This window comes from Myotis nattereri (assembly GCF_964212035.1).
Source record: "Myotis nattereri genome assembly, chromosome: 1".
NCBI lineage: Eukaryota > Metazoa > Chordata > Mammalia > Chiroptera > Vespertilionidae > Myotis > Myotis nattereri.
The window spans coordinates 228,718,994-228,746,301 of NC_138075.1; the positions used below are offsets into that span (position 1 = coordinate 228,718,994).

The following is a 27,308-nucleotide window of genomic DNA, read 5'->3' on the forward strand; positions in this document are numbered from 1 at the left end:
GCTCCCCTGCCCAGTCCAAGGCCTCGATGCGGGCCTGCGGTGCTCCCCTGCCCAGTCCAAGGCCTCGATGCGGGCCTGCGGTGCTCCCCTGCCCAGTCCAAGGCCTCGATGCGGGCATGCGGTGCTCCCCTGCCCAGTCCAAGGCCTCGATGCGGGCCTGTGGTGCTCCCCTGCCCAGTCCAAGGCCTCGATGCGGGCATGCGGTGCTCCCCTGCCCAGTCCAAGGCCTCGATGCGGGCCTGCGGTGCTCCCCTGCCCAGTCCAAGGCCTCGATGCGGGCCTGCGGTGCTCCCCTGCCCAGTCCAAGGCCTCGATGCGGGCCTGCGGTGCTCCCCTGCCCAGTCCAAGGCCTCGATGCGGGCATGCGGTGCTCCCCTGCCCAGTCCAAGGCCTCGATGCGGGGAGAGCAATGGGGATGCTCTGATGGGGGTGAGAGACTGAGGGGATGAGCGGGGCAGAGAGCGAGTGGGAGAATGAGTGAGTGAGTGAGTGAATGAGTGAATGAGTGAGTGAGTCAGTGAGTGAGTGAGTGAGTGAATGAGTGAATGAGTGAGTGAGTCAGTGAGTGAGTGAGTAAGTGAGTGAGTGAGTGAATGAGTGAGTGAGTCAGTGAGTGAGTGAGTGAATGAGTGAATGAGTGAGTGAGTCAGTGAGTGAGTCAGTGAGTGAGTGAGTGAATGAGTGAGTGAGTCAGTGAGTGAGTGAGTGAATGAGTGAGTCAGTGAGTGAATGAAGGAGTGAGTGAATAGGTAAGTGAGTGAGTGAGTAGGTGAGTGAATGAGTGAATGAGTGAGGGAATGAGTGAGTGAATAGGTTAGTGAGTGAGAGAGTGAGTGAGTGAGTGAGTGAGGGAATGAGTGAGGGAATGAGTGAGTGAATAGGTGAGTGAGTGAGTGAGTGAATGAGTGAGTGAATGAGTGAGTGAATAAGTGAGTGAGTGAGTGAGAGAGTGAGTGAGTGAATAGGTGAGGGAGGGAGGGAGGGAGTGAATGAGGAGGATGGGTGAGTAACAGGCTGGTGTCATCGGGGACTCACTCTGACTGATACCACACTTCCCTGCGCAGCCCCCCGAGGACCAAGGGCCATCAGTGCCCCCTGTAAAGGGGACAGCGACCCTCCTTATTAGGACAGAGGAAGGCAGGCAGGAGGTGTCCTTCCAGGGGCACACACACGCTCTACTCACAGAGCCTAGATGAGCACTCCACCTTGCCATCGCGACTCCGCTGAGGGTCAGGGCTACTGGGTGGCGCCCACAGTTCAGAGGTTGGGGCACTATGGCGATCCCCACTGCTCTCCCCATGGCACATCTGCTGGCCGTGGCACATCTGCTGGCCGTGGCACTCAGACTCAGCCTCCCCTTGTCCCCTGGGGCCACCTGGCCCCGGAGACCCTTGGGAGGCTGGTTGAAAACTGAAAAGGGCGGACTGGGGGTGTCAGTGGTGGGGGAGGGGCCGGTGGAGACAGAGAGCCTGCGGGGACCTCTCATGACCTGTGGGGACACCGTGGGGACGGCACAAGGAAGACAGGGTGCTCCCTGGGCCTGAGCGACCGCGGGGCGCGACCTCTGCGTGCTGACCCTCTGAGCGCTTGGCACGGTGTGCTGCAGGGCCCCTGTCCCTCCGGGAGGAGTGGCTTGCTGGGGGTGTGTCACTGTCACGTTGGCTCGGATGTTATTGCAGTAAAAGCACCAGCTCGCCAGACCCAGGTGCTCACACTCAGGAGCAGGCGGAGTCGCTGGGGGCTTGGAAGGGAGGTGACGTAGCAAAGGAAACGCAGGCGGAGCACAGGTGACACGGCACAGCAACAGCTGGGACCCCGCCCAGACCTCCGCTGGGTTCCTTCCCTTGGAGAGCCTGCCCCTGGCCTCCTGCGGGGCCCTGTGCTGGGCGGCCCGGGGCCCGGGCCCTGTGCTCGGCACTGACGCAGCCGGCCCGCCTGGTCCCCGGAGCACACAGCCCTCGGGGCTGCGGTCCCTCCTCCTCAGCTCCCTGACGGCTCCCTCCGCAGCCACGGTGCCCGCTGGGCCCCAGGCACATGCCCGCCGTGTGCCCGAGCCCCTGGGCCACCATCACCGTGGGGGAGTGGGGGAGCAGCAGCCGAGACCAGTGACTTCCCAGGGCGCACTGTGGTGGGTGGGGGGCCGGGAGCCCCGGGGTGAGGGAGAGCCCTGGAGGGAAGCCCGCCTCCGGCACTGACAGCTGTGCGCCCTTGGGGCCCGCGCTTTGCTTCTCTGAGCCAGTTTCCTAACCTGCAAAATTCGGGCGATATTCCCAGGCCTGCCCCTGGCTCCCAAGTTCATTTTGATCAAAAACAAAACCAAATACCCTTCAACACACACACACTCACGTACACGCACACGTACACGCACACACACCCGCACACACACACACACACGCCCATCACGGGAACGTCTTGTGTAAGGGGCGTCTCCTGTGGAAACGGTGCGGATAGAACGCTCAGCAAACCCGGCCCGCCAGGCGCACACCCCCGGGAGCCGCGGCGCCTTGGAGGGGACTGGCCTCCAGCCCACAGCGAGCGTGGTCTCCGGCTCGGGAGGCCACGGGCCACATGGGGTGTTGGACACTGACACGGGCTCCATGCCCGGCTCGGGGACCCCATTCCCGATGCCAGCCTGAGCCCCCTCTTTTCCAGGGCTGAGTCTGGAGTGGGCGCCGGCCCGGACCTGGTCCACATGGAGGTCCATGACCCCGCAGGAGGTAAGCCAGGCCTTACCCGGACAGGGGTCCTGGAGCCGCTCTCCTCGGCACGGGCCCTGCACAGCCAGCCCCGCACGTGCGGCTGCGGCATCACCTGCAACGCGCTTGTTCTGCGGAGGGAGGGAACCGGAAGCCGGGCGCTCCGCTCGGCCGGGGGGGGGGGGGGGGGTCAGTTCCCGGGCGATTTGTTCTGGCCCCTGAGCGCCGAGTGCTCCCGCTCACCCAGACCCACCCCAGGCTCGCTGAGGTCTGCGGGGCCCTCCACGGGCTCCCCCTCCGTGGGCTGGGGCTCCATGCTGGGGACTCAGGTGAACAGAGACCCCTGCCCCTGGCCGTGGGGGCAGCAGACACAATCAGCCATCTTGCAGGTGCAGCCAGGGGGCAGCAGGGAGGGGAGGAGAGGGAAGGGCCCCCCTGCCGGCAGTCCCTGCTCTGGCCACTCTCCCCTGGGGACCCCGGGCACCACACCTCCTCCTGCTGTTTTCTGGGAGCGGAGCCCTCGGCAGGCGCGCCCTGACATGGGCGCTGACACGTGCGAGCAGCAGCTCCCTGCGCAGGGCGAGCTCCGTGGAGGTAGGCAGGGCCGGCAGCTCCCAGCCCGCCGGTGCCACCACGGGAGCCTGGACTAGCGCCCTCACCGCCCTGCACCTCAGTCTCTCCAACTGTGAAGTGGGTCAGTGCACCCTGCTGCTCAGCCCGGGTTGTGAGGGCGTCCGGAAGGAAGCTGCGCAGGGCCTGTCCTCTCCCAAACCTCAGCTCCTCCCTGGGCCCGGGACTGGCGGGCCTCTGCTTCCCCCAGAGCAGCAGCTGCTGCTGGGCCAGGAGAGCCACCTGGCCATGCCCCTTCTGGGCTCCAGGGGCAAACTCCGTCCTGCCTGGAGGAGGTGCAGTGCCGGTGTCCTCATGGGAGTGTGGCCAGGGCAGGGACTGCAGGCGGGGCGCTCCTCGCTCTCCCCTCCCTGCTGCCCCCGGCTGCACCTTCAAGATGGCTGATTGTGTCTGCGGCCCCACAGGCAGGGGCAGGGCTGGAGAATGGCCACGGCGGCTGTTACAGCACAGACGTGGGCAGGTGCCGTAACCAGGGCTTTGTTCCCGCTGTACAGTCCCTCGGCGCCGTGAGAGTGGCGTTCATCTGTCTTGTTGGCACCTGGCCTGGAACACGGGCCTCACCACTGCAAGAGAGTCAATGAATGAGAGAGAGTGAGAGAGTGATTGAGAGAGTGAGTAAGTGAGTGAGTGAATGAGTGAGTGAGTGAGTGAATGAGTGAGTGATTGAGAGAGTGATTGAGAGAGTGAGTGAATGAGTGAGTGAGTGAATGAATGAGTGAGTGAGTGAGAGAGTGAGTGAATGAATGAATGAGTGAGTGAGTGAATGAGTGAGTGAGTGAGTGAATGAATGAGTGAGTGAGTGAGTGATTGGGAGAGTGAATGAGTGAGTGAGTGAGTGAATGAGTGAGTGAGTGAGAGAGTGAGTGAGTGAATGAATGAATGAGTGAGTGAGTGAATGAGTGAGTGATTGAGTGAGAGAATGAGTGAGTGAGTGAGTAGTGAATGAGTGAGTGAGTGATTGAGTGAGAGAATGAGTGAGTGAGTGAGTGAGTGAGTGAAGGAGTGAGAGAATGCGTGAGTGAGTGAGTGAGTGAAGGAGTGAGTGAATGAGTGAGTGAGTGAGTGATTGGGAGAGTGAGTGAGTGATTGAGTGAGAGAATGAGTGAGTGAGTGAGTGAATGAGTGATTGAGTGAGTGAGTGATTGGGAGAGTGAGTGAGTGATTGAGTGAGAGAATGAGTGAGTGAGTGAGTGAGTGAGTGATTGAGTGAGTGAGTGAGTGAGTGAATGAGTGAGTGAGTAAGTGAGTGATTGGGAGAGTGAATGAGTGAGTGATTGAGTGAGAGAATGAGTGAGTGAGTGAGTGAGTGAGTGAGTGAATGAGTGAGTGAGAGAGTGAGTGAGTGAATGAGTGAGTGAGAGAGTGAGTGAATGAGTGAGTGAGTGAGTGAGTGAGTGAGTGAATGAGTGAGTGAGTGATTGGGAGAGTGAGTGAGTGAGTGAATGAGTGAGTGAATGAGTGAGTGAGTGAGTGAGTGAGTGAATGAGTGAGTGAATGAGTGAGTGAATGAGTGAGTGAGTGAGTGAGTGAGTGAATGAGTAAGTGAGTGAGTGAGTGATTGGGAGAGTGAGTGAGTGAGTGAATGAGTGAGTGAATGAGTGAGTGAGTGAGTGAATGAGTGAGTGAGTGAGTGAGTGAGTGGGAGAGTAAATGAGTGAGTGAGGTAACAGGTAAGTGAATGAGTGAGTGAGCGAGTGACTTGCCACCCTTAGGCCTGGCCTAGGACGGTCCCCACCGCATGTCCAGCCAGGCAGGCCCTGGGCAGCACACCCACTGTTGGCCGCAGGGAGTGACGAGGCCGCTTCCAGGGGAAGTGCCGGGTTCGGGAGGCAGTGGCAGTGGCACACGTGGCCGACCGTGTGCCTGACGTGCCGCCGAGTCACTGCCCAGCACTCCCCGAGGTGAGCGTTCAGACCCATTTAGTGGAGGAGCTGGCGCTGAGGCTGCCCCTCCAGGGAAAGGGTTAATGGGTCGTCTGGCCCCTGCCTGGGTCCCACGGTGCTCTCCTCGTGCCAGGTCCCCGGCTCTGGGCAGGAGGTGCCCAAGGTGCCGAGGATGCCGGCAGCCTTGCTGGGCCCCACTTTTGTTCCTGTGACTGAACCCCACCCCTGCCCACAAGCTGGAGGGAGGAGCCCCCCACAGCACATGGCTCCAACCCCTCCTACAACCCCGGGGAGCCCCAACCCCGGGAAAACGGCCTGGAAAGAAAGACCGCGCTTCCCGGCCAGAGCACGCTCAGCGTTACTCCCTGTGGATTCAGCAAAGGGGCGAGAGCTGCCCGGCCAGGCAGACAGGCAGGCCCACCCCGTTTAAACAGGAGGGGGAGGGGTCCGCGCCAGGGTCGGCACCGTGTGTGCCCAACGTGGCCCGTTGCCATCCCTCCCGTGGGTGACTGCACGGGCCCAGGGCGGCCGGGTCGATGGGCACGTGTGGGCCTCCTGCCCAGCTAGTGTGGGTCAGGCTGAGGACCTCCCGCCAGGCGGTCCCGGGCCCGTGGTGCATGGGCACGGAGGGTAGGGGCGGAGGGGCACGGAGGGTAGGGGCGGAGGGGCACGGAGGGTAGGGACGGAGGGGCACGGAGGGTAGGAGTGGAGGGGCACGGAGGGTAGGGGCGGATGGGCACGGAGGGTAGGGGCAGAGGGGTGGAGGGGCACGGAGGGTAGGAGTGGAGGGGCACGGAGGGTAGGGGCGGAGGGGTGGAGGGGCACGGAGGGTAGGGGTGGAGGGGCACAGAGGGTAGGAGCGGAGGGGCACGGAGGGTAGGAGTGGAGGGGCACGGAGGGTAGGGGCAGAGGGGTGGAGGGGCACAGAGGGTAGGAGTGGAGGGGCACGGAGGGTAGGGGCGGAGGGGCGGAGGGGCACGGAGGGCAGGGGTGGAGGGGCACGGAGGGTAGGAGCGGAGGGGCACGGAGGGTAGGGGCAGAGGGGCACGGAGGGTAGGGGCGGAGGGGCACGGAGGGTAGGGGCGGAGGGGCGGAGGGGCACGGAGGGCAGGGGTGGAGGGGCACGGAGGGTAGGGGCGGAGGGGCGGAGGGGCACGGAGGGCAGGGGTGGAGGGGCACGGAGGGTAGGAGCGGAGGGGCACGGAGGGTAGGGGCAGAGGGGCACGGAGGGTAGGGGCGGAGGGGCATGGAGGGTAGGGGTGGAGGGGCACGGAGGGTAGGGGCGGAGGGGCACAGAGGGTAGGGGCAGAGGGGCATGGGCTGCGGGCAGGTGTACTTCACACCGCGCTCCGGTCCCGGCGCTCACCCGCTGGGCATTGACCGGGTCAGTGAACGCTCCTGTCAGGGGCCAGCTGGCGACTCAGCTGGCGGGCCACATGGCCACTGCCACCAGTGGGCTCTGTCGCTCTGAAAGCAGCCACAGGTGACACAGGCGTGGCCTTGCCTTAGGAAAAGTGGTGGCAAAAGTTGTCCGTGCTTTAGACTCGCACCCAACCTCTCCCTCAGCCTCCGTCTTCTCATCTGTAAGATGGGGCCACCGGCAGCTTCCTGAGGGGGAAAGAGCTCGTGGCCCAGCGCCCCCTCCCCCCGCCCCCCCCCCACACACACACACGCAGCAGCGGCTGTGGCCATAGAGCAAGCCCCTTAAAATGCCAGCCCACCAACAAAACCGCAGGCAGACGGAGCCAGGACGGCCCGGCCTTCAGTGCGTCTGGGCGACTCGATAGATTTCAGCTGCCCGACGGCTCTCCTCCGCAGGCATCCGGTTCGTCACCGCCCACGTCCGCAACTGCTCCAGCCGGACGCTGAGCTCGCTGTTCGCAGGCCCCATAGACCACCGGTCCCTGCTCCTGCAGGACGAGTACATCTTCTTTAAGGTGCTGGCACTGCGGGCTCCCGGGAGCGGCATCGGGACGGGGAGAACCAGGGCAAATGCAGTCACTGGGCAGGAGGCAGTTTGATGTTCAAGTGCTACTGAGTCACCGTTTCCCTGTGGCTGTGGCTGTGGCTGCAGGCGCCCCCTCCACGGCCCCGCAAAGCCCATCCCCGGGCCGGGGCGCTGGCCTTTCCTGGATAGCTCATTCCACCTTGTTCCATATTCAGATGCAGGCAACGAGGTGTTGATAGAAGAGGAAAGAGATTAGTTCTCACTGAAGGAGGTGGAGGAAGACTTCTCAGAGGAGGGGCGTTTGGGTATGGGGCTTTGAAGGATGAATAGGAGTTTGTCTATTTCAGGCAGAGCAGGTACAAGCGAAGTACAAGGGCGTATTTTCGCGTGCTGAATACAAAGCGTAGTTTTTGATTCATGAGGATCTGGCTGGAAAGGGAACCTAACCCCTCAGAAATGTGCTGCTCTCTCCTGTTAGGCAACGTCCAGCAACCAGACCAGATACTACGTGTCATACCGTCATAACGAGTTTGCCCTGATGAGGCTGCCGAAGTACGCGTTGCCGAAGGTGAGAGGATTCCTCGCCCCCCCTCCCCCTGTCACCCCGTGGCTACCACCTGAGCCTGCACTCACCGTGGGCACAGGGCCCTTGCACGGATGTTTGGTGACCCGGGTCAGGATGGACAGGCACTGTGGCCACGCTTCCTGCAGCTCCTCTCCCTCCCGCCCTCCGCGCCAGCCTCCCAGGGCCCAGCCTTGTCCTGTCCCAGGGCCTCTGCCTTGCTCTTCCCTCTGCCGGCCTGTCTCTCCCCAGAACTCCTCCCATGCGACGTTTCAGGAGAAGCGTCCCTTACCAGTGAGCCTCCAGGCTGGTCTAGGCCTCCCTCTCCTCCTGGCAGCCACCTTCTCTTTCCTGACACCAGGGAGCAGGGACCTCCTGTGCCGGCCTCCTGCTTCCAGCTGGAGTTTGGGCGCAGCTTCTGTCTTATCAGGCTCTGCTTTCCAACTGCCTAGTCTGGTGCCTGGCACATGGTAGGGGCTCAGTGAATGCTCCTTCCTTCCCCGTGCCTGGACAGACACAAATAGGGGAGCTGGGAGCTGCCCAGGCCTGCTCCCAGCCTAACCTGAGGACTGAACTCCACCGCCACACCCTGCAGACATGTTACTCCCATCTGACAAGGGAGGTGATTGACGTCCAGAGAGGCCGAGTAGCCTGCCTGGGGTCACACAGCCAGTGAGAAACCAAAGGGGGCTCCGTCCCAAGTCCGGTGGGCCCGAAACCAGCCTCACGCAGCCTCTCCCTCCAGAGGCCGCCGCAGGCCCCTTCGCAGCTCTCCACTCCACGTGCATCCCCTAGAGGCACAGGTGCTCGCAGCCCTGCCTCCTGCACATGCTCACTGGGCAAGTGCAAGCCGGGAACTGATGCTGCCAGCGCTGTGACTAGGACCCCCCAGGGTCCCGCTGCAGTGGCGTCTCCAGAGAGGAAACAGGCAGGAAACCAAGTTGCAGGCAGATGAATAAAATAATCGCAAGTCATGATTTGTGTTGTGAAGGGAACGATAGGCAGAGATAGAGTGATGGAGGGTCCCTGAGGAGGATATTTCATCTGAAGCCCAAAGGAGGAGTGGGGTGGGCTGTTCAGGTGGCAGGCAGAACGTGTGCAAAGGCCCTGGGGCAGGAGAGAGCCCGGCTGGAGGACAGAGTGCGGTGGTGAGAGGAGACGGGCTCTGGGTCCCACCAGCCTCGGGTGGTGCATTGCTGTGACGTTCCAAGACATGAGTTCCTCAGGCCCTGCCTCAGTCAGAAATGGGAAAAGTAATCGTTTCACTTAGGTCAGTGGTCGGCAAACTCATTAGTCAACAGAGCCACGATTGAAATTTCTTTTGAGAGCCAAATTTTTTAAACTTAAACTATATAGGTAGGTACATTGTGATTAACTTAATTAGGGTCCTCCTAAGGCTTAGGAAGAGCCACACTCAAGGGGCCAAGAGCCGCATGTGGCTCTCGAGCCGCAGTTTGCCGACCACGGACTTAGGGCAACCGCCTTGGCGTTCCTGGGGGCCAGTGTTGGGGGGCGGGAGGTGAGGGGACTTTTCAGCTTTGAGCAGCTTTCCTCCAGCCTGGGGGCTGCAGCATCGGGGTCCTGTGTCCTGGGCCCTCTGTCCTGGTGTCGGGTTAGGTGGACAGCAGATCCCTTCCTGCCCCCGGCACTGGGACCTGGACCCCGGTCTACTGCCCGTCTCCTGCAGGGACCGCTGGGCACACAGCCTGCCCTGGGCGGGAGCCCAGTGTGGAGGGTCAGGCTGGCACCCCCTTTCTAAGGTGGGAGAATGGAGGCCCAGGCAGGTGAAGGGACTTGTCCAAGGCCACGGAGCTGAGAGGGAGCAGCCAGGCAGCCCCCCCCGCCCAGGGGGGCTCCCCCCCCCCATGGCCTCTGACCCTGTCTCTCCCCCCGCGCCCCAGGACCTGCAGGTCATCTGCACGGACGAGAGCCAGGTGCTGGTGGCGGTGCAGGAGTGGCACCAGACGGACACGTACAACCTGTACCAGTCGGACCCGCACGGCGTGTTCTACTCGCTGGTGCTGGAGGACGTGCGCAGCTCCCGGCAGGCGGAGCAGGGCGTGATTGTGGACGTCCTGGAGGTGGGACGCTGGCCCTGCCCCCCCCCCCCCCCCCCCCGCTTTCTCTCTCATCCTCCGTCTCCGAGTTCTGCAAATATTTCTTAAAGGATCCGCTAGGAGGGCCCGCAGGCCCAGAGGACACCACGTAGGCACGGGGATGGGAGCAGCAGCGAGTGGCTCGTCTTGACGCCACGTGAAATAGGAGGGAACAACCTTAGGGGCGCAGGGCTGGCGAGGAGGGTGGGATTCGCGGCGGGAGGTGGCGCTCTGCTCGGCTGGGGTTGGCGTGAGAGGTCCTGGCACGATGGGACCGCGGGGGCATCCGTGAAGCCCTTCCGCTCCCTCGTCCGGCTCAAAGCCCAGCCCAGGCCGGTTTGGCCTGAGGGACAGAGGCTGTGGGCCCCATTCTGTCTCCGGCCCCCTCTCCCCCAGCCTCTCCCCTGCCCGTCTCCTGGGCCCTCCATCTGTCTATCGACGTCTGTCCAGTTCCTGCTCACTCTGTCCCTCCCCTCGGCTCCCCTCTCTCCTCCCTTAAATGTGGAGCCCAGGGCCTCCCAGCACCCGGCTGCCATCGCTCTGGCCATGGTCGGACACAGCCATGGCCGTGGCCGCAGAGAGACCCGGGAGGTACGGCCACACCCTGTCCCAGGGCCGGGACAGGACCATACGTGGAAAAGGGTCTTTGCAGCTGTCATTAGTGAAGGATCCTGGAGGAGGTCCGAGGGCAGGTGTCCTGTCAGGATCCGGAGGGGACACACAGACACACAGGAAGCCATGAGAGGACGGAGGGGGTCTCAGTGAGGGGCTCACTGGGGGGCTCAGTGAGGCTCAGTGGGGATCTCAGTGGGGGGCTCAATGGGGCTCAGTGGGGCTCCCAGTGGGGCTCAGTGGGGCTCAGTGGGGCTCCCAGTGGGGGTCTCAATGGGGCTCAGTGGGGGTCTCAATGGGGCTCAGTGGGGCTCTCAGTGGGGGGCTCAGTGGGGCTCTCAGTGGGGATCTCAGTGGGGGGCTTAGTGGGGGGGGCTCAGTGGGGGTCTCAGTAGGGCTGGCTCAGTGGGGGGCCCGGTGGGGCTCTCAGTGGGGGGCTCAGTGGGGATCTCAGTGGGGGGCTCAGTGGGGGGCCCAGTGGGGCTCTCAGTGGGGATCTCAGTGGGGGACTCAGTGGGGATCTCAGTGGGGGGCTCAGTGGGGATCTCAGTGGGGGGCTCAGTGGGGATCTCAGTGGGGGCTCAGTGGGGATCTCAGTGGGGATCTTAGTGGGGGGCTCGGTGGGGATCTCAGTGGGGATCTCAGTGGGGGCTCAGTGGGGATCTCAGTGGGGGGCTCAGTGGGGATCTCAGTGGGGGGCTCAGTGGGAATCTCAGTGGGGGTCTCAGTGGGGGGCTCAGTGGGGATCTCAGTGGGGATCTCAGTGGGGGGCTCAGTGGGGATCTCAGTGGGGGGCTCAGTGGGGATCTCAGTGGGGCTCTCAGTGGGGGGCTCAGTGGGGATCTCAGTGGGACTTCCAGTGGGGCTCAGTGGGGCTCAATGGGGCTCAGTGGGGCTCAGTGGGGGGCCTGAGGCGGTGCCTAAGGAGCTTCCAGGAGAGGGTCATCCCTGCGGAACCCGGACGTTGAACTATTGGAAAGTGCAGACACGTGGCCATTTCTTCTGAGCCAGTTCAGTAACGACCGTGGGGTGTGTTTGGGTCATGGCCAAGGGCCCCTCGGGGGGCGGGGCTGGCCTTGAGGATGGAGTGAGCCCGTCCAGGGCGGGCCAGGCGGCGCGGGCCCTTGTCCTTGCTTCCTGGCACTTTGGGGCTGAGCAGCGGGGTCTCGGGGGAAAGCCCCAAACACTTCCATCGGCCCAGGCCCTGTGGGTCCACGGGGAGGGGGCCGTGGGCGGGGGGAGGGGCTGAAGCGGGAGCTCTGCCCGAAGACGGGGGGCCCTGACGCACAGGCCTGTGGGGCCCGGGCTCTGCTGCTGTCCGCGGCCGCGGCTGCCTCTGGGGGGACAGCTCTGCGGCTGCCTCTGGGGGGGACAGCTCGGTGGCTGCCTCTGGGGGGACAGCTCTGCGGCTGCCTCTGGGGGGGACAGCTCGGTGGCTGCCTCTGGGGGGGACAGCTCGGCGGCTGCCTCTGGGGGGGACAGCTCGGCGGCTGCCTCTGGGGGGGACAGCTCGGCGGCTGCCTCTGGGGGGACAGCTCGGCGGCTGCCTCTGGGGGGGACAGCTCGGCAGCTGCCTCTGGGGGGACAGCTCGGGGCGGGGGAAGCCCCATCTGTGGGGTCGGAGGTCGGGCTTCCTGCCCCTGCCCGCTCGTCTCCAGAGCGTGAGGCAGCCCCGGCTCCGGCTGCTGTCGGTGAACAGGCCGCGTGCGGAGAGCTCTTGGCCGGGGCTCCTGGACGGGCCATCGGGGTGGGGGGGCTCCGGCCAGGTCCCCAGGGCCCGTGTTTCTGTCCCAGGTGCACGGTGTGAAGGGCGTCTTCCTGGCGAACCAGAAGGTCAACGGGAAGGTCATGACGCTCATCACCTACAACAAGGGCCGCGACTGGGACCCCCTGAGGCCGCCCAGCAAGGACATGAACGGGAAGCCCACCAGCTGCCAGCCCGTGAGTCCTGCGCTCGCCACGCGCCTGCGGGACACGGCACTGCCAGGGAGCCCGGGGTCGGAGGGCGCCGTTGGGCAGGGCCATTGGAGGGACGGGACCACCATTTCCAGTGCGGTGGACAGGGTCGCGGTGGACAGGGTCACGGTGGACAGGGTCACGGGTGGACAGGGTCACGGTGGACAGGGTCGGGGTGGACAGGGTCGCGGTGGACAGGGTCACGGTGGACAGGGTCGGGGTGGACAGGGTCACGGGTGGACAGGGTCGCGGTGGACAGGGTCACGGTGGACAGGGTCATGGGTGGACAGGGTCGCGATGGACAGGGTCTTGGTGGACAGGGTCACGGTGGACAGGGTCATGGGTGGACAGGGTCGCGGTGGACAGGGTCGCGGTGGACAGGGTCGCGGTGGACAGGGTCATGGGTGGACAGGGTCGCGGTGGACAGGGTCGCGGTGGACAGGGTCGCGGTGGACAGGGTCATGGGTGGACAGGGTCGCGGTGGACAGGGTCGCGGTGGACAGGGCCACGGTGGACAGGGTCATGGGTGGACAGGGTCGCGGTGGACAGGGTCACGGTGGACAGGGTCTTGGTGGACAGGGTCGTGGGTTCTCCTTGCTCCACAGGCGCGTTAACTGGAGCTCAGAGTTGGACGCATGGCCGTGAGCTCCTGCCGCAATGTTGCTGCGTAACCACAAACAGCACTCAGGTCCCCCAGTCCTGTGTGTGGGCTCCGCCAGGCGGGCACCTGCTCACACCCGGGGGCAGGCTGTGCTCCGTGGGTCGGGCATCCTCAGGGCCACGCAGGGTGGGCAGAGGCAGGCAAGGTCCTGGCAAGCCCGCCACGTTCCATCTGTCAGACGCCACTGGCTGACGCCGAGGGCCTGGGAGTGCGCTCCGCCTGGGCCGGGGGCCGGGCCACAGCCCGGAGGTCCCACGTTCCAGGCCCTGCCCCGATGCCTGGCTGCCCAGGGTCTGGCCGCCTTGGGGGGCGGGGGGGTTAGTGCTGGATTTCCCCGGGGCCCTGGCACGGGCACCAGGGGACCTGGGTGGCATCCCGTGAGGATGGAAAAATGGCAGCCCTGGCCTGGGGGGCCCTCGGGAGCAGCAGGTGTGCGGGGCGGAGGCCGAGGGACCACAGGCGTCTGGCCGGAGGCAGGCTGCTCGGTGGGCCCACCTGTCCTTGCTCCGGGGAGCTCCCCCCTCCCCCCCGCCCCCCGCACCTTCCCCAGCGGGGCCCCCAGAGCGGAGCAGGGCCCAGAGCCCAGTGCACAGCGCTGCCGTCTCGGACCCCCACGCCTCCCTGGGCTCGGCCAGCCAGTCGGTGCTCCCGTGGCTTCTGCAGAGGAAGGAAGGAGGAGAAATCTGTGCGCGTGGGGAGGACGAAATGAGACGCCCGGGAAGGCAGGCGCCCCCACCCCTTCAGCCCACCCTCCCCCCGCTGGCCCTCAGCAAACTCCTGCGACACAACCCTGTGCTTCCCTGGGACGTGCCCGCTGCGCGGTCTGCGTGTCTCTGGCCTCGAAGGCCCTCGCAGGCAGGGCTTGCTCTGGGGGTGCCCGAGCCTGCCCCCCCTCCTCCGTAAAGAGAGTAACGGCGCCTGCTCTTCAGGGTCTGGGCGGCTGTGGGCCCAGTCCCGGCAGGATGGGCTCCTCCTCCTCCTCCCAGAGAACCTGACCCCTGGGGGGGCTCCGAGGAAGCCCCGCCCGGGCAGGGGCAGGGCTTGCTGAGCCGGGCCGACCCCACCAGCTGGGCCTGCCACCCCGCCCCCTCAGCCCCTGCCCGCTGGGCTGGTAACGGAGCCGCTGGCCTACTTCCGAGAGCGGGCGCTGGGAGAGGGCGCGCTTGCGCGTCATCCGTCAAAGCAGGATTTTGCTAAGAATAGATTCTGGTCTCAGTGAGGAGATGACCTCTGAGAGACTGGTGTCCGGCCTTAAAGTCGCCCAGGTGGGAGGCAGGAGGGGGTGCGGCCCAGCCAGGCCGGCGAGCCCCCCGCAGCGAGGAGAGGACAAGGTGTGGAGCCCAGCTGGGCACAGAAGACAGAAAGTGGCAGGTGCTCAGCGGCCCCTCCCCTCCTGTGGTCCTGGTGGCCGGGGAGGGGGGACGCAGGGGACCAGCGTGGCCTCCTGGGTTCTCGGACTGTGTCCTCACCCAGCCACGCATCGCGGTGAGCAGGGCAGACTGCACCGGACTCGCCGCCCGTCCTCCCCGCGCCCCTGTGCCTGTGCTCCTGCCTGCAGCCTCCGCTCCCACGTCCACACACGGAGCCTGAGGGCGGGGGGCGCAGCCAACGCGTTTGTAAGACCCAGGAACAGACAACAAAGCTCGTCTCCGACTGCAGAGCCCTGGGAACCCGCCCCCCGCACTGTTCGACCCGGATCAATATCCAATTTATGGAACAGTTTCATTGTTGACTTGGATGGTCTTTCTGAAATGCACTCTGCGTGCGGACCACACGCCAAAGCTGTAACGCGCTGAGGAGGAGACACGCTAGGGTGTCAGTGGGCCCGCCTCCTCCCGCGCCCTGGAGGCAGCGCCGGCCGCTGCGGCTCCGCTCCACACACAGGGAAACAGCGTTTCCCGCAAAATCAGCAGCACCTCCGGAGCTCCAGTGGGGATCTCCGGGCTCAGTCCTGTGGTTCTAAACTGGAGATGTTTTCAGAGGAGAGGACGGGAGAGGGGAAGGGAGGGGAGGGCACGAGGGGAGGGGAGGGGAGGGGAGGAGAAGAAGAAAAGCGAGCCCAGGAAATGATGACTGTCCTTGTTGGTAAACAGTCAGGCAGAGCCTTGTCCAGGGGACCTGGACCCTGACCTTTCGGCAGCCGTGCAATCCCATGAGGAGCAGTTACCGCCCTGTTCCCAGAGGAAGACCCTGGGGCTCAGAGACAGTCAGCAGCCTCCCCCGAGTCACACAGCATGGAGCGGGGCCATAAGGGTTCAGAGCCCCACCTCCCCACGTCCCCATGCGCCCACACGCCAGGTCAATGAGTTCCTTGCAGAGTTGTCGCCCCAGGAGCCCCTTTGACGTCTGGGGACGTGCTGAGGTCTCGGTGGCTGTGCTGCTCCCCTGGGTGGACTTGTTCAGGTGGACTCAGCCAGCCAGACCCGGAGCCTGCCTCTCGGGCTCGGTTGGAAGGAGAGGAGAAGCAGGGTCCTCGCCACCCCCCCCCCCCCTGCAGCCGGTTCGGGCAGCCCTGGCTGACGGCTGATGGGTCGATGCCCCGCGCAGTCTCTGGCGCCCTGGATGGAGCTGTGCGGGGACCTTGGACCTCGTCTGGCGTCCCACGGTTTTGTTGTCTATTGTGGACGTGATGGGTGAGGCCAGATTGCGGCCTTGACCCTCCGAGGCTTAGGGACACTCAAGGAGGACACAGGACTCATCCTCCTCTGCTTGTCTGTCTCCTGGACCCCAGTCCCGCCCCGGGGTATAGGCAGCCACGGAGGAGGCAGGAGGGGCCTGGCCCTGCCGGTGCCGGGACAGGGCTCCGCTCCTGACCCTCATTCTGGGAGGCTGCTGGCCCGGATCGGCCTGGAAGCGCATCCCACGCGGGACAGACGCCTGCGGGGCTCAGAGCGTGGCTGTCGGGCCCAGGTGCCCTTCGCGGTCGTCCCGGCCCCACCAGGGCCCCGGGGGAAATGCTGAAATGCCTGTCGGTCAGCGTGAATCGCCCTTGAAGTGGTTATCACAGCTGCGTTGCTGCCCCTGCGGCCGGGCCCGGGCGCGGCTGCTGGCGAGGTGGGCGCTGAGCCTGCGAGGACCCGGGCGCCGCGTGCCCACCGGACCCCTCGGCCTCGCGCAGAGGGCGGGGCTCACGGCTGTCCCACCGCTGCGCCCTGATGCCGGGCTGCGTGGCCCCACCCAGGCCCCGGGAAGGCTCTGGCTGGATGGATGAACGAACGTGAGTGCGGGCCGTGCAGCTCCAGGGCCCACGCTCCGTGGCCAGCACTGCGTGGGGGGGCGCCAGCAGCCACGTGGGGAGAGCCTCCCTGGAGGAGCCCGCCCGCTTCACCCGCGCGGTCCCCGGCCCAGGGCTGACGTCTTCACCTGTCGTCGTTTTCAGAGCCTCTCCCACCTCCAGCCACTCCCTGGAGGTGCTGCTGGCCCTGCCTTCCCACCCACAAGCCACAGGGAGGACCCGGCTTCGGTCCCCCTTCCCTGGGGACAGCTCCCCTGCCAGGTGCTCACTGTGGCTTCCTTCCTCGTCCTGCAGCCCGACTGCCACCTGCACCTGCACCTGCTCTGGGCGGACAACCCCTACGTGTCGGGCACTGTGCACACCAAGGAGACCGCGCCCGGCCTCATCATGGGTGCAGGTAGGAGGCCGTCTCCGCGGCACGAGGGGGCTCTGACCTCGGGGGTAAAACTGTTGGCCACGGGCCTGGCAATGGGGTGTGTGCTGAGGGCAGTGCCAGCTCCTGGCAGCTCAGCTGTCATGGGAAACCAGGAGGTGAATGCGTGGGCCAGAGTGGGCACATGATAGCTGTTGGCCGAATGGGAAGGTGGACGGATGGATGCATGGATGGAGGGAGGGAGAGAGGGAAGGATAGATGGGTAGATGGAGGGATGATGAATGGGTGAATAGAGGATGGATGGATGGATGGATGGGTGATGGGTGGATGGGTGATGGATGCATGTGTGGGATGGATAGATGATGGGTGGGTGGGTGGGTGGGTGATGGATGGATGGGTGGGTGGGTGGATGAGTGATGGATGGGTGGGTGGGTGGGTGATGGATGGATGGATGGATGGGTGATGGGTGGATGGGTGATGGATGGATGTGTGGGATGGATAGATGATGGGTGGGTGGGTGGGTGGGTGATGGATGGATGGGTGGGTGGGTGGATGAGTGATGGATGGGTGGGTGGGTGGGTGATGGATGGATGGATGGATGGGTGATGGGTGGATGGGTGATGGATGGATGTGTGGGATGGATAGATGATGGGTGGGTGGGTGGGTGGGTGATGGGTGGGTGGGTGGGTGATGGATGGGTGGGTGGGTGGGTGGGTGCATGGATGGATGGATGGATGGGTGATGGATGGATGGGTGCATGTATTAATGCTCATTTGGACCTCAAAAAGAAAGACAGGCACACAAACCCTCTACCACTCTGTTGGAATCACTTTGAGGACAATCCATCCCCTTTGGAATTTTCCAATGACGCCTGAACTTGACTCTGGATAAGATACCCCTGAGGGTGCTGCATGAATAAGGCTTCAAACAGGAGGCAATATGCAGGTCCCCTGGGGCAGGGGGCGGCCGGGGGGCCAGAATGGCTTCCGTGTCCTCATCACAGGTCCTCTGTCTTCCTGGGCGCTCGGACCCCTGTCCCTGCCAAGACCACAGGGCACGGCGAGGCCTAGCAAATCTGGCTCATCAGCCTTTGCTGTTGCTCATGACCCTCCCAGGAGGCTGTGGGGGCAGGAGGGACCTGGCCCCAGAGGCCACGGGATCCTCACTGTTAGGGTTTTGGCCAGCGATGCAGGTTGTGAAAGAATTCACGACTAAAAGAAGAGATGGATGCAGAGAGAAAGTGTATTTTTGCTTCCCCTGAAGGGAAAGGGCTGGTGCATTGCTAAACAGTACAAGGGCAAAGAACAAAAGCTGTTCCCCCTTTTAAAGCCTTGGCTGCTGTTGCTAGGTGACAAGGCAAGGAGGGGGATTTGGGGACAAATGGAGTTGAGCAGACATCAGGGGGGTTGTCTGAAAAGTTTGCTTGCCTTTTTTAGGCAGATGTCCTAGGGAGCTGTCTTTCTCAGCATCTTCCAAAGCCTGTAAGGCATTCTTAGAGCGAAAGTTATGAAGAGCTCAAAAGAGGCTTGTTTGAAGGGGGAGAGAGAAAGGGAGCTTTCCACTCATTATCCCTGAGTTGTAACCCAGCAAGGAGGAGGGGGATGCAAGAATGTAGCCTTGGGAGTAACTTGTCTTGCAGCTTGGACAGAGGGGCTGTTTGAATCAGGGAGCTAACAGTCTTGGAGTCTAAATATCAGGTGCTTCTCATACGTTGTAGAGGCCGCAGCAAAGACAAAGAAAGGCCTTTTATCCTTGCTCTCACACGCACACCCACCGCCACTCTACGCTTCTGATTCTGCAACCACACTCGTCACCCGGGGGTCCCCTGAAACTGGGCGCTGCCTGCACCTGGGTCAGCTGGGTCAGGCTGCTTTTGGGGGCAAGGCTAACCCTTTAACCACAGAGGAGGCCAGGGCCCAAGCAGAGCAGTTACAGCGGCCCCCACCATCAGACAGACACAGACAGGACACAGACGGACGTTCAGGTGGGAGGTTAGAACAGGCACGGGGCCCTCTCGGGGACTTGTCTGGCTCAGACCGTGGTAAGCGGGGAGCTGGCTGGGCCTAGACCAACCCTGCCCCTTCCTTCTGGACCAGGCAACCTGGGCTCCCAGCTGGTGGAATACAAGGAGGAAATGTACATCACGTCAGACTGCGGGAGGACCTGGCGGCAGGTGAGGAGGCAGGGAGGGGCCGCGCCCACCCCGTGCTCATGCTGTGACCCCTCCCGCCCAGTGGGCAGCTGGACACACAGCTCCCATTGGCAGATGTTACATCCCCGCTAGCCCAGCCCACCGGCTGTCCCACGGCCATTGCTGGACCTGGCTCACTCCACACGGTCGCACACGTACCGTGAACGTGGAAGCAAAGGAAGTGAATGCCAGGAAGGGGGATGGGGTGGGGGTGCCGGCCTGTCCCTGCAGGAAGCCGCCTGGGGACTCCAAGGCATTGGCTGAATGCCACCCGAGGCCAAGAGGTGGGGGCATGGACAACCCCGGGGTCCCGGCAGGGAGGCTGCTGGGTGGACTCATGGAGGAGAAAGAAGAAATGGGAAGAGGAGGTGGGGGGGCCGCAGTGAGGCTGGGGAGCTGCGGTGGGCCTGGGGGGTGGCCCACGGTGAGCCTTGGGGGGGCCGTGGTGAGCCTGGGGGTGGCCCGCAGTGAGCCTTGGAGGGGTGGGGTCCGTGGTGAGCCTGGATGCCACCCCGGGTGAGGATCTGATGTGGCCTGAGAGGAGAGACAGGAAGGGAAAGGGCATGAGGCAGAAACGCTCCCCGTGCTCTGTGCTCTGTGCGGCCCCATGGAGCTCGGGGGACAAGGAGCCCAGGGAGGGGGTGGTGGACGCACCTGTGCAGCCGCTGGGGGCGCAGTAGCCGACCCGCACTCCGCCCGGAGGGGGCCTGGCCCCCTGCACCCGCCACTCGCTTCCAGCAGAAAGGAGGCCTGCGGTCCGCCCGCTTCATGGAGGGTCCCTCTGCTTGAAACCCTGACGAGCTCGCTGTAGTCCTTGGTGCGCGTGTCCCCTTCCCGTCGCTGGAAGAGCTCGGGTTTTAGGCCCCTTTTCGTCCCCGAGCACCCCAGCCGCAGCCCGTCTCCCGGGGGGCCCTCCGACAGGCATGTGGGTCCCAGAGCACCCCCATTGCCGCAGCCTCGATGGGGGGCCGGCGCTTTTTATTACTATGCAGGAAACGAGGCGTTTTGAAAAGGGCAAACGCGATTTATAATATTTCTACCTCACGGAGCTGGTGGCGCGTGTCTGCGCGTCCTTAAAGGTCAGCAGCTGCCCGTCACGGAGCCCGGTTAGCTCAGCGCCGGGGCAGCCACAGGGTCCCACTCCCAGGACCGTGTACGGCGCGCATGGCCCCGGCTGAGCTCCCAAATGGGGATGTCAGGGTTCCGGGGGCACCGTCAGCTCGGCTGCCGAGTGTGGGCCTGCCCTCGGCGGGGGGTTCTCTTCCCGAATGATGGGGGTATACAGGGAGCTCCAGTGCCCAGGGAGGAGAGGAGGGGCCCCCCCGAGAGCACGTGTGGGCGTCAGGGGAGGAGAACCGCGGAGCGGGCTCTGGGGTGGGAGAGGCCGGGACCAGGTGGGACAAAGGTCGGGCAGGGCACGAGCGGGTGCGCTCAGACCAGAGGCCACCCGCTCAGGCCAGATGCCGCCTGTGACCAGGGGGAGCTGAGAGCTCTCAGCGCGGGCATTGCAAAGGCCAGCAGGTGGCGCAGTTCAGGGCGCCCCCTCGGGGCGATCGAAACAGCAGCCAGGAAGGTTCAGGGGGGCCCCGGGAGCCAGGGTGCCGGGGAGGCAGGAAAGAGAAATGGGGTTGAGGACGCCTGCCCCTCCGCCCTGCTGCCTGGGGCTGGCCAGGGCACAGACAGCCACAGCCAGGTGCCAGCGCCCCTGAGACCCTGCTGGGGAGTTTGGGAGACCCCAAAGCCCCCTTTTACAGAGGCCCAAGCTAGTGTGTGTGGGGTTGTCTGTCACCTCCCTCATCCAGGAATTTCTGTCGCTATTACTGTAGCCTCAGGCAGCATGCTGATCCCAAGCTAATGGTTAGGACACAGGACACCAGGCATCCAGTCCTCTGATCCCTGCAGCTGCGGCCGTGGAGTCGGCAGCAGTGAGCATCGTGGGGCGTAACTGGGGAGAACCTGTTAGCGCCCTGATACCAGGAGGGCTTCCTGGAGGAGGCAGCACTGGTGCTGAGCCTAACGTCAAGTAGAGGCTTGCTGTTACTGAGAATGTGCAGCCTAACTGCTCTTCTTTTTTTAAATATATGTATTTTTTATTTATTTCAGAGAGAGGAACCGGGGGCGGGGCGGGGGGGGGGACGGGGGGGGGGGAGAGAAGCATCAATGATGAGAAAGAACCACTGATTGGCTGCCTTCTGCACGCCCCCTACAGGGGACTGAACCCACAACCCAGACATGTGCCCTGACCAGGAATCGAACTGTGACCTCCCGGTTCACAGGTTGATACTCAACCACTGAGCCACGCTGGCCGGGCCTTGCTGCTTTTCTAAATTCCGTTCCTTCTCTCCATCTTCCTGTCGCCGGCCTTCCTGGCGAGTCTCATAGAGGGCCCCCCCACCCCCACCCCAGTGTCTACCTGCCCTGTCCTTCCTCACACCCCTCGCTGGTCTAGAAACTGGCACTCGCCATCCGTCCATCCCCTGTGGACTAGCTACGTGGTGTGGCAAAGCCTGGGGTGCCCGGGGGCACGGGGGGCCCTCAGCTCGGCCCTGGCCCAGGGGCGGGCTCTGCCCCGCGAGGCCCCGCCCGCTCAGGTGCCGCTGTCCCTGCAGGTGTTCGAGGAGGAGCACCACGTCCTGTACCTGGACCACGGCGGCGTGATCGTGGCCGTCAAGGACAGCTCCATCCCCTTGAAGATCCTCAAGTAACGGCGGGCGGGTGGGCGGGCGGGCTTCCCTCCCCCGGGGCCCCTCAGAGCGCTCCCCTCCCCGTGGGGCCCAGGACAGCGGCACTCAACCCACCAGCGGGGGTGGCGGCAAGCAGGGCACGCCCGCCCGAGCAGCTCCCTGGGCTGGGGGTGGGGAGACAAGGAAACAGGTGACAGTGCAGCACCCCGAGGGAGGCCTGGGGCTGCCGGGCCCAGAAGAGGCCCTCGCTGTGGTCTAGGGGAGCAAGGAGGGCTTCCTGGAGGAGGTGACTTTTCAGCATCAATAGGAATTATTTAAGTAGAGGAGGTGGGGCCAGATAGGGAATCCAACAGCTTGTGCTCAGGGAGAGAGGGTTTGCCATCAGCTCCGGACATTGAAGGGCGCGTGGGGCAGGGAGGGCAGGTCTGAACTCTGGATCCAGAAGGCAGAGTCGGGGAGCTGCCAGGAAGCCAGTATCACTTTAGTCTGAAAGAGCTTTCTGCACGCAGAGCCAGCTGCACCGTGATACGCTGTGCTGGGAGGCAGTAAGCTGCTCACTGGCCCAGCAGCCCTGGCCGGGCTCAGGCCTTGGGGGCGCTGCGATCCAGAGGTGCCAGGCAGCACCGTGACGCCTTGGTGTTGTTGCCAAGCAGATGTGGATGCCACTTGGTGCGGCAGGTGGCTGCTGTTGGCTTCCCAGGAGAGAGCAAAGCCAGGGGTCCAGTTGGGGCCGGGTGCTGGGCTGGCCCTGGGGGCACACGGCTCCCTCCACGCTGGTCTCCCGGCCGCCTCAGCTGGCGGCGCTGGTCCCCGGGCACAGGCAGGGCTGGGTCCGGGGGGCAGCGGAGCTGGGCACGGGGAGGCCCCTGCTGCCCGCGGACGCTGACACTCCCTCTCCGCAGGTTCAGCACAGACGAGGGCCTCACGTGGAGCACCTACAACTTCACCGACACCTCCGTGTTTGTGGACGGGCTGCTGAGCGAGCCGGGCGAGGAGACGCTGGTCATTACGTGAGTGCCCGGGGCGGGGGGCGGGCTGACCCCCCGGAGGCTGTGCGAGGGCCACCTCAGCCTCCGCTGCTCTGAGGTGGCTCAACGCCGACCCCAGACCCCTTCCCTCGCTCTCCCCTCCTCCTCCCGGCCTCCCCAGCCACCAGGGTGGCCACTCCTCTGCCCCTGTTCGGGGCCACCCTTTCCCTGCCCAGACCTCCTGGCTGCTGAGAGGGGCAGCCGGAGTCCCAGCGGCCTCCGGGCCACTGCCCGTTCCACCTCTCGAGTTGGCGCCTTACTATTACTGTTACCGTTGTTGTTGTTATTGGCGGTTTTGAGGGGTGCGCAGGCAGGTTGCACAGCGAGGACCCCAATTCCAGGCGGGTGGGGGCGGGCCCTCCCTGAGCCCCCGGGGCCTGGCCCGGGCGTCTGGGTCTGAGGCTGAGCAGGCGGCAGTGTGGTCCCTGGTGGCCCCGGGGCAGGCGGGAACTGAGGCCAAGGGGACGAGGGGACAGACGGGCCCACGTAAGGTTTCCTGCCCCTTCGCTTCCAGCATCTTCGGCCACATCAGCTACCGCTCTGAGTGGGAGCTGGTCAAGGTGGACTTCCGGCCGTCCTTCCCCAGGCCCTGCCGCGCCGAGGACTACAGCGCCTGGGACCTCACCAACCTGCAGGTGGGTGGGTGGGTGGGCTCCCCCAGGCCCACCTCCCTCGGCAAAGACCCCCACCCCGCCCCCCGCCCACCGCGATGCCCCGGCCTCTCCTCCTCCAGGAAGTCTTCCCGGCACCCTGGCCGCCCTGACGCCGGTCATTCTGGGGTTTCTGGCTCCTTCTTGGAGCCCGGGCTGCTGGGGCTCAATCCCACTTGGGGTGCCGGTCCCCGGGCCCCACCCAACCGCGGAGCCAGGTGTGCCTGGGGCCAGGGGCTCGGCTCCTGGGAAGGTGACACGGCGCATGCATCGGACATGACCTGGCGCCCTGTGCGGGCCGGGCAGCCCCGCCCCATGTCTCCACACACGTTTCCGCGCAGAAGGTGTAGCCCTCGCTCCCAGGGGACCTGGTGGGATAGAGATGGCCTCCCCGGGCGCAGGCAGGCGGAGCCCCAGGGGCGGTGGGGAGGCCGGGAGCACAGGAGGGGCCCTGCGCCTGTCACCCCACAGCGCCTGTCCCGGGGGGGGCCTGTCTCAGGATCACAGGCTGCGGACTTACTGTGTGTCCGCATGAGCCCTCCAGGCCCTGGCTGGCTCCAGCGCCCGCATGGGGCCTGCACCCCTGGGGCCTGAGGAACTTAAAGGGGCCCCGCCCGTTTCCAGCAGCCCTGTGTCCCCTCCAGCTTGAATGGCACTTCCTCCGGGAAGCCTGCCCTGCCCGCCGGCTCTGGGCTCCGAGCTTCCCTCTGTCACGTGTGCCGTGGGTGGGCGGGGAGGGAGGCTGCCGGCTCGCCTTCAGACACGCCCCTTCCCTCCCGGGCCTCAGTCTCCCCACCTGTGAAAGGGACCCAACCCCACCCCACGCTGCCGCTGCAGGGCGACGGCTGCCTCATGGGCCAGCGCAGGAGCTTCCGGAAGAGGAAGGCCACGTCGTGGTGCGTCAACGGGAGGAACTTCACATCGGCGCTCACGGCCCAAGTGTGCCCCTGCCAGGACTCCGACTTCCTCTGGTGAGGGTTCTGCCCGCTGCCCGCAGCCAGGAAGGGGAAGGGACGTCCGGCCGGGGTGTGGAGCCACCGCAGGCGGCCTGCTGGGGCAGGGGGAGGAGCCAGGACCTGCGGCACCCCCCGCCCTGCTCCCCTCTCCTGTGGTGCCCACTGCCCCCAGGACAATGTCCGGGTTCCGGAACCCAGCTCACGAGGCCTCTGCCCACCTGCCTGCCTCCCAGCCATCCTCACCCTCGCCATCCTGTCCCTCACACTCCGGCCACCGCCTCCTGTATCCCCCTGCACCAGTGTGGGGGGGCTGGTGCCCCCTGCAGGGCCCTTCACCTCTCTTCCCCTGGCTGTCTCCTGCTCTTGCTAAGAGGTTCAGCACACCACCTCCAGGCAGCCCTCCAGGACACCCAGGCTGGGCTCAGTGCCCTCCTGTGAGTTCCCAGAATCCCCTTGGCAGCCCCTCTCACCTGGAGCTGTTGGGGGCGTTCAGGCCGGTCTCCCCTCTGGTGCAGGGCCCTGTGGATGCACCTCTGTGACTCCTCCACCCACTCCCCCCGCTACCTCCTGATGGAAGCTCTTTCTTCCTCCAGCGACTATGGCTTTGAGCGCTCCCTGTCCGACACCAACAAGTGCTTTGCCAACTTCTGGTTCAACCCCCTGGCGCCCCCTGACGACTGTGTGCAAGGCCAGACCTACACCAGCAGCCTCGGGTGAGTGCATGCGGCCTCCTGGTCCGGCTCCAGGCAGAACCGGGGGAGCCCCAGCTGCCCTCCTGCCCGGCGCCCACAGCCCCCTGCATGGAGTCGGGAAGAGAAGTCGGGGCTGAGACGTCCGGTGCCGGAGCTCCTGAGGGGGGCCCAGAGCCTCCGGGTACCTCCGTCGGAGCCCACATGGGCCGGCACCAGGGAGTAGCGTGCGCTGAGCTGGCTCTGAACAAAGATGACAGGAGAGAAGGTCCGAGGTGCCCGCGGCTCACGCTGCTGCAGGGGCCGAGCCCGAGGAAAGGAACACCCCCTCCTGGTCTCCGAGCCCCTGTGGTGCCGGGACTCCCCATTTACCTGCGCAAGTGCGGCAGCTCCGAGCGGAGCAGGAGGCGCTCTCGGTGCCTTTAGGTCTCAGCTTGAATGGCACCTCCTCCGGGAAGCCTTCCCTGACCACCTGCATGGGCACGAGCTTACCTGTCACGGCACAGGTCCGGGTGCTGCCATCACCCCCGGCTGTGAGCTCACCACACAGAGGCGGTCACCCTCAGGCTGTGGGGTGACAGACGCCAGCTGTGGGTGAGGGCCCGGTGCCGGGCGGGGGTGCGCATTGGCTGCTCCTCCTCGGCCAGAGGCGGCTGTGGCGGTTGGCGGGTGAGCGGCATCGGCACTGTCGGTGCGCAGAGGCCGTGAGCCTGCAGCTCGGGCCCAAACATCGCATTGTGACCATTGGGCCACTCACCGTCCTCAGGCCTCAGTTCCCCCTCTAAAGGGGCAGAGGCCACAGGCAGGTGGAGGCAGGAGGGGCCTGGTGGTAAATGGAGGCTGTAGCCAAGACCCACCGGTGACAAGCCAGTCCCTGCCCGGCCGCGGGGCCCGTCCCCACCCCCCACCTGTCTACAGCCCTCACCCGCCCTCTGACCGCAGGTACCGGAAGGTCGTGGCCAACCTGTGCCAGGGCGGCGTGGACCCATCACGGAACCCGGCGCCGCTGCCGTGCCCCCTGACCCCGCCCCGGGGCCTGCGGGTCAGCATCGTCGGCGAGGCGGTGGCCGTGCGGCCGGGGGACGACGTGCTGTTCGAGGTGCGGCAGGAGCAGGTGAGCCCCCCCCCCCCCCCCGCCGGGCAGACACGTGCGTGGGCCTCCCTGCGCCCAGCGCCCGCAGCCCCTCCCCAGGCCTGTCCAGAGGGAGAAGCCAAGCACCAAATGGGAGAGAGCGCGGAGTGCGGGCAGTGGAAGCGCGTTTCCGGTCGGTGCCGGGCGTCCCGGCTCGCTCGTTCCTGTGGCCGCCGCAGGGCGTTCAGCCTGTTACTGATTTAGTGAGTGTGGAGGCTGAGGAAAGAGCAAGTTCAAAGCAAAGTGTGACTTACAATCCCACAGCCAAAGGCACAGCCTATAAACAGATGAGAGGGAGATGGAGATGGAGAGAGACAGAGCTAGAGACGGAGATAGAGACAGAGAGAGACAGAGAGACAGAGACAGAGAGAGACAGAGAGAGATTGAGAGATACAGGGTGTCCCCCTCCCCCCAAAAATATGTACGTAAATGTCCTCCCAGTTGCCTAATGTTTGTTTTTCCGTCTTTAGTACAAGTGTTACATTTTCTCCTGATTTTAAAAATAACCTGTGCTCATTATAGAACACTTGAGAAACATAAAAATATCAAGAGTGTAAATATCCCCAGACTCCTGTTCCCCAGGGTGGCAGCTGCTAGCCCGTATGTCCTGCTGGTTAGTTCATGCGGGGCCGGCCCCTGTCCTACAGACGTGGCCCGTGCTCACGGCAGCACATCAGACAGGAAGGAGGGCGGCTGACACACGCGGGGATTCTGTCCGGCGCCCCTGGGTTTGCGGGGCTCCGCTGGGTTTGCGGGGCTCCCCTGGGTTTGCGGGGCTCCGCTGGGTTTGCGGGGCTCCCCTGGGTTTGCGGGGCTCCCCTGGGTTTGCGGGGCTCGGCTGGGTTTGCGGGGCTCGGCTGGGTTTGTGGGGCTCCCCTGGGTTTGCGGGGCTCCTCTGGGTTTGCGGGGCACCCCTGGGTTTGCGGGGCTCCCCTGGGTATGCGGGGCTCCTCTGGGTTTGCGGGGCTCCCCTGGGTTTGCGGGGCTCCGCTGGGTTTGCGGGGCTCCGCTGGGTTTGCGGGGCTCCCCTGGGTTTGGGGGGCTCCCCTGGGTTTGGGGGGCTCCCCTGGGTTTGCGGGGCTCCGCTGGGTTTGCGGGGCTCCCCTGGGTTTGGGGGGCTCCCCTGGGTTTGGGGGGCTCCCCTGGGTTTGCGGGGCGCCCCTGGGTTTGCGGGGCTCCCCTGGGAGCCCTGGGTTTGCGGGGCTCCCCTGGGTTTGGGGGGCTCCCCTGGGTTTGCGGGGCTCCCCTGGGTATGCGGGGCTCCCCTGGGTTTGCAGGGCTCCCCTGGGTTTGCGGGGCTCCGCTGGGTATGCGGGGCTCCCCTGG

The 27,308-nt window shown here is 64.9% G+C and overlaps 1 protein-coding gene across 1 annotated transcript in view; it reads left to right on the forward strand.

Moving 5' to 3' along the window:
* The window catches only part of SORCS2 (sortilin related VPS10 domain containing receptor 2), a gene marked incomplete at its 5' end in the record, with an annotated part of 231,331 nt that overhangs the window by 189,346 nt on the left and 14,677 nt on the right, over window positions 1-27,308 (forward strand). The window contains 13 exons of the mRNA XM_081091849.1: window positions 2,653-2,717; window positions 7,028-7,146; window positions 7,636-7,725; window positions 9,621-9,800; window positions 12,222-12,368; window positions 16,574-16,676; window positions 18,749-18,825; window positions 21,453-21,544; window positions 22,430-22,537; window positions 23,070-23,190; window positions 24,043-24,176; window positions 24,755-24,874; window positions 25,793-25,964. Of these exons, the coding sequence (XP_080947975.1) occupies window positions 2,653-2,717; window positions 7,028-7,146; window positions 7,636-7,725; window positions 9,621-9,800; window positions 12,222-12,368; window positions 16,574-16,676; window positions 18,749-18,825; window positions 21,453-21,544; window positions 22,430-22,537; window positions 23,070-23,190; window positions 24,043-24,176; window positions 24,755-24,874; window positions 25,793-25,964 (1,528 nt within the window). The remainder of the gene's footprint in view (window positions 1-2,652; window positions 2,718-7,027; window positions 7,147-7,635; window positions 7,726-9,620; window positions 9,801-12,221; window positions 12,369-16,573; window positions 16,677-18,748; window positions 18,826-21,452; window positions 21,545-22,429; window positions 22,538-23,069; window positions 23,191-24,042; window positions 24,177-24,754; window positions 24,875-25,792; window positions 25,965-27,308) is intronic.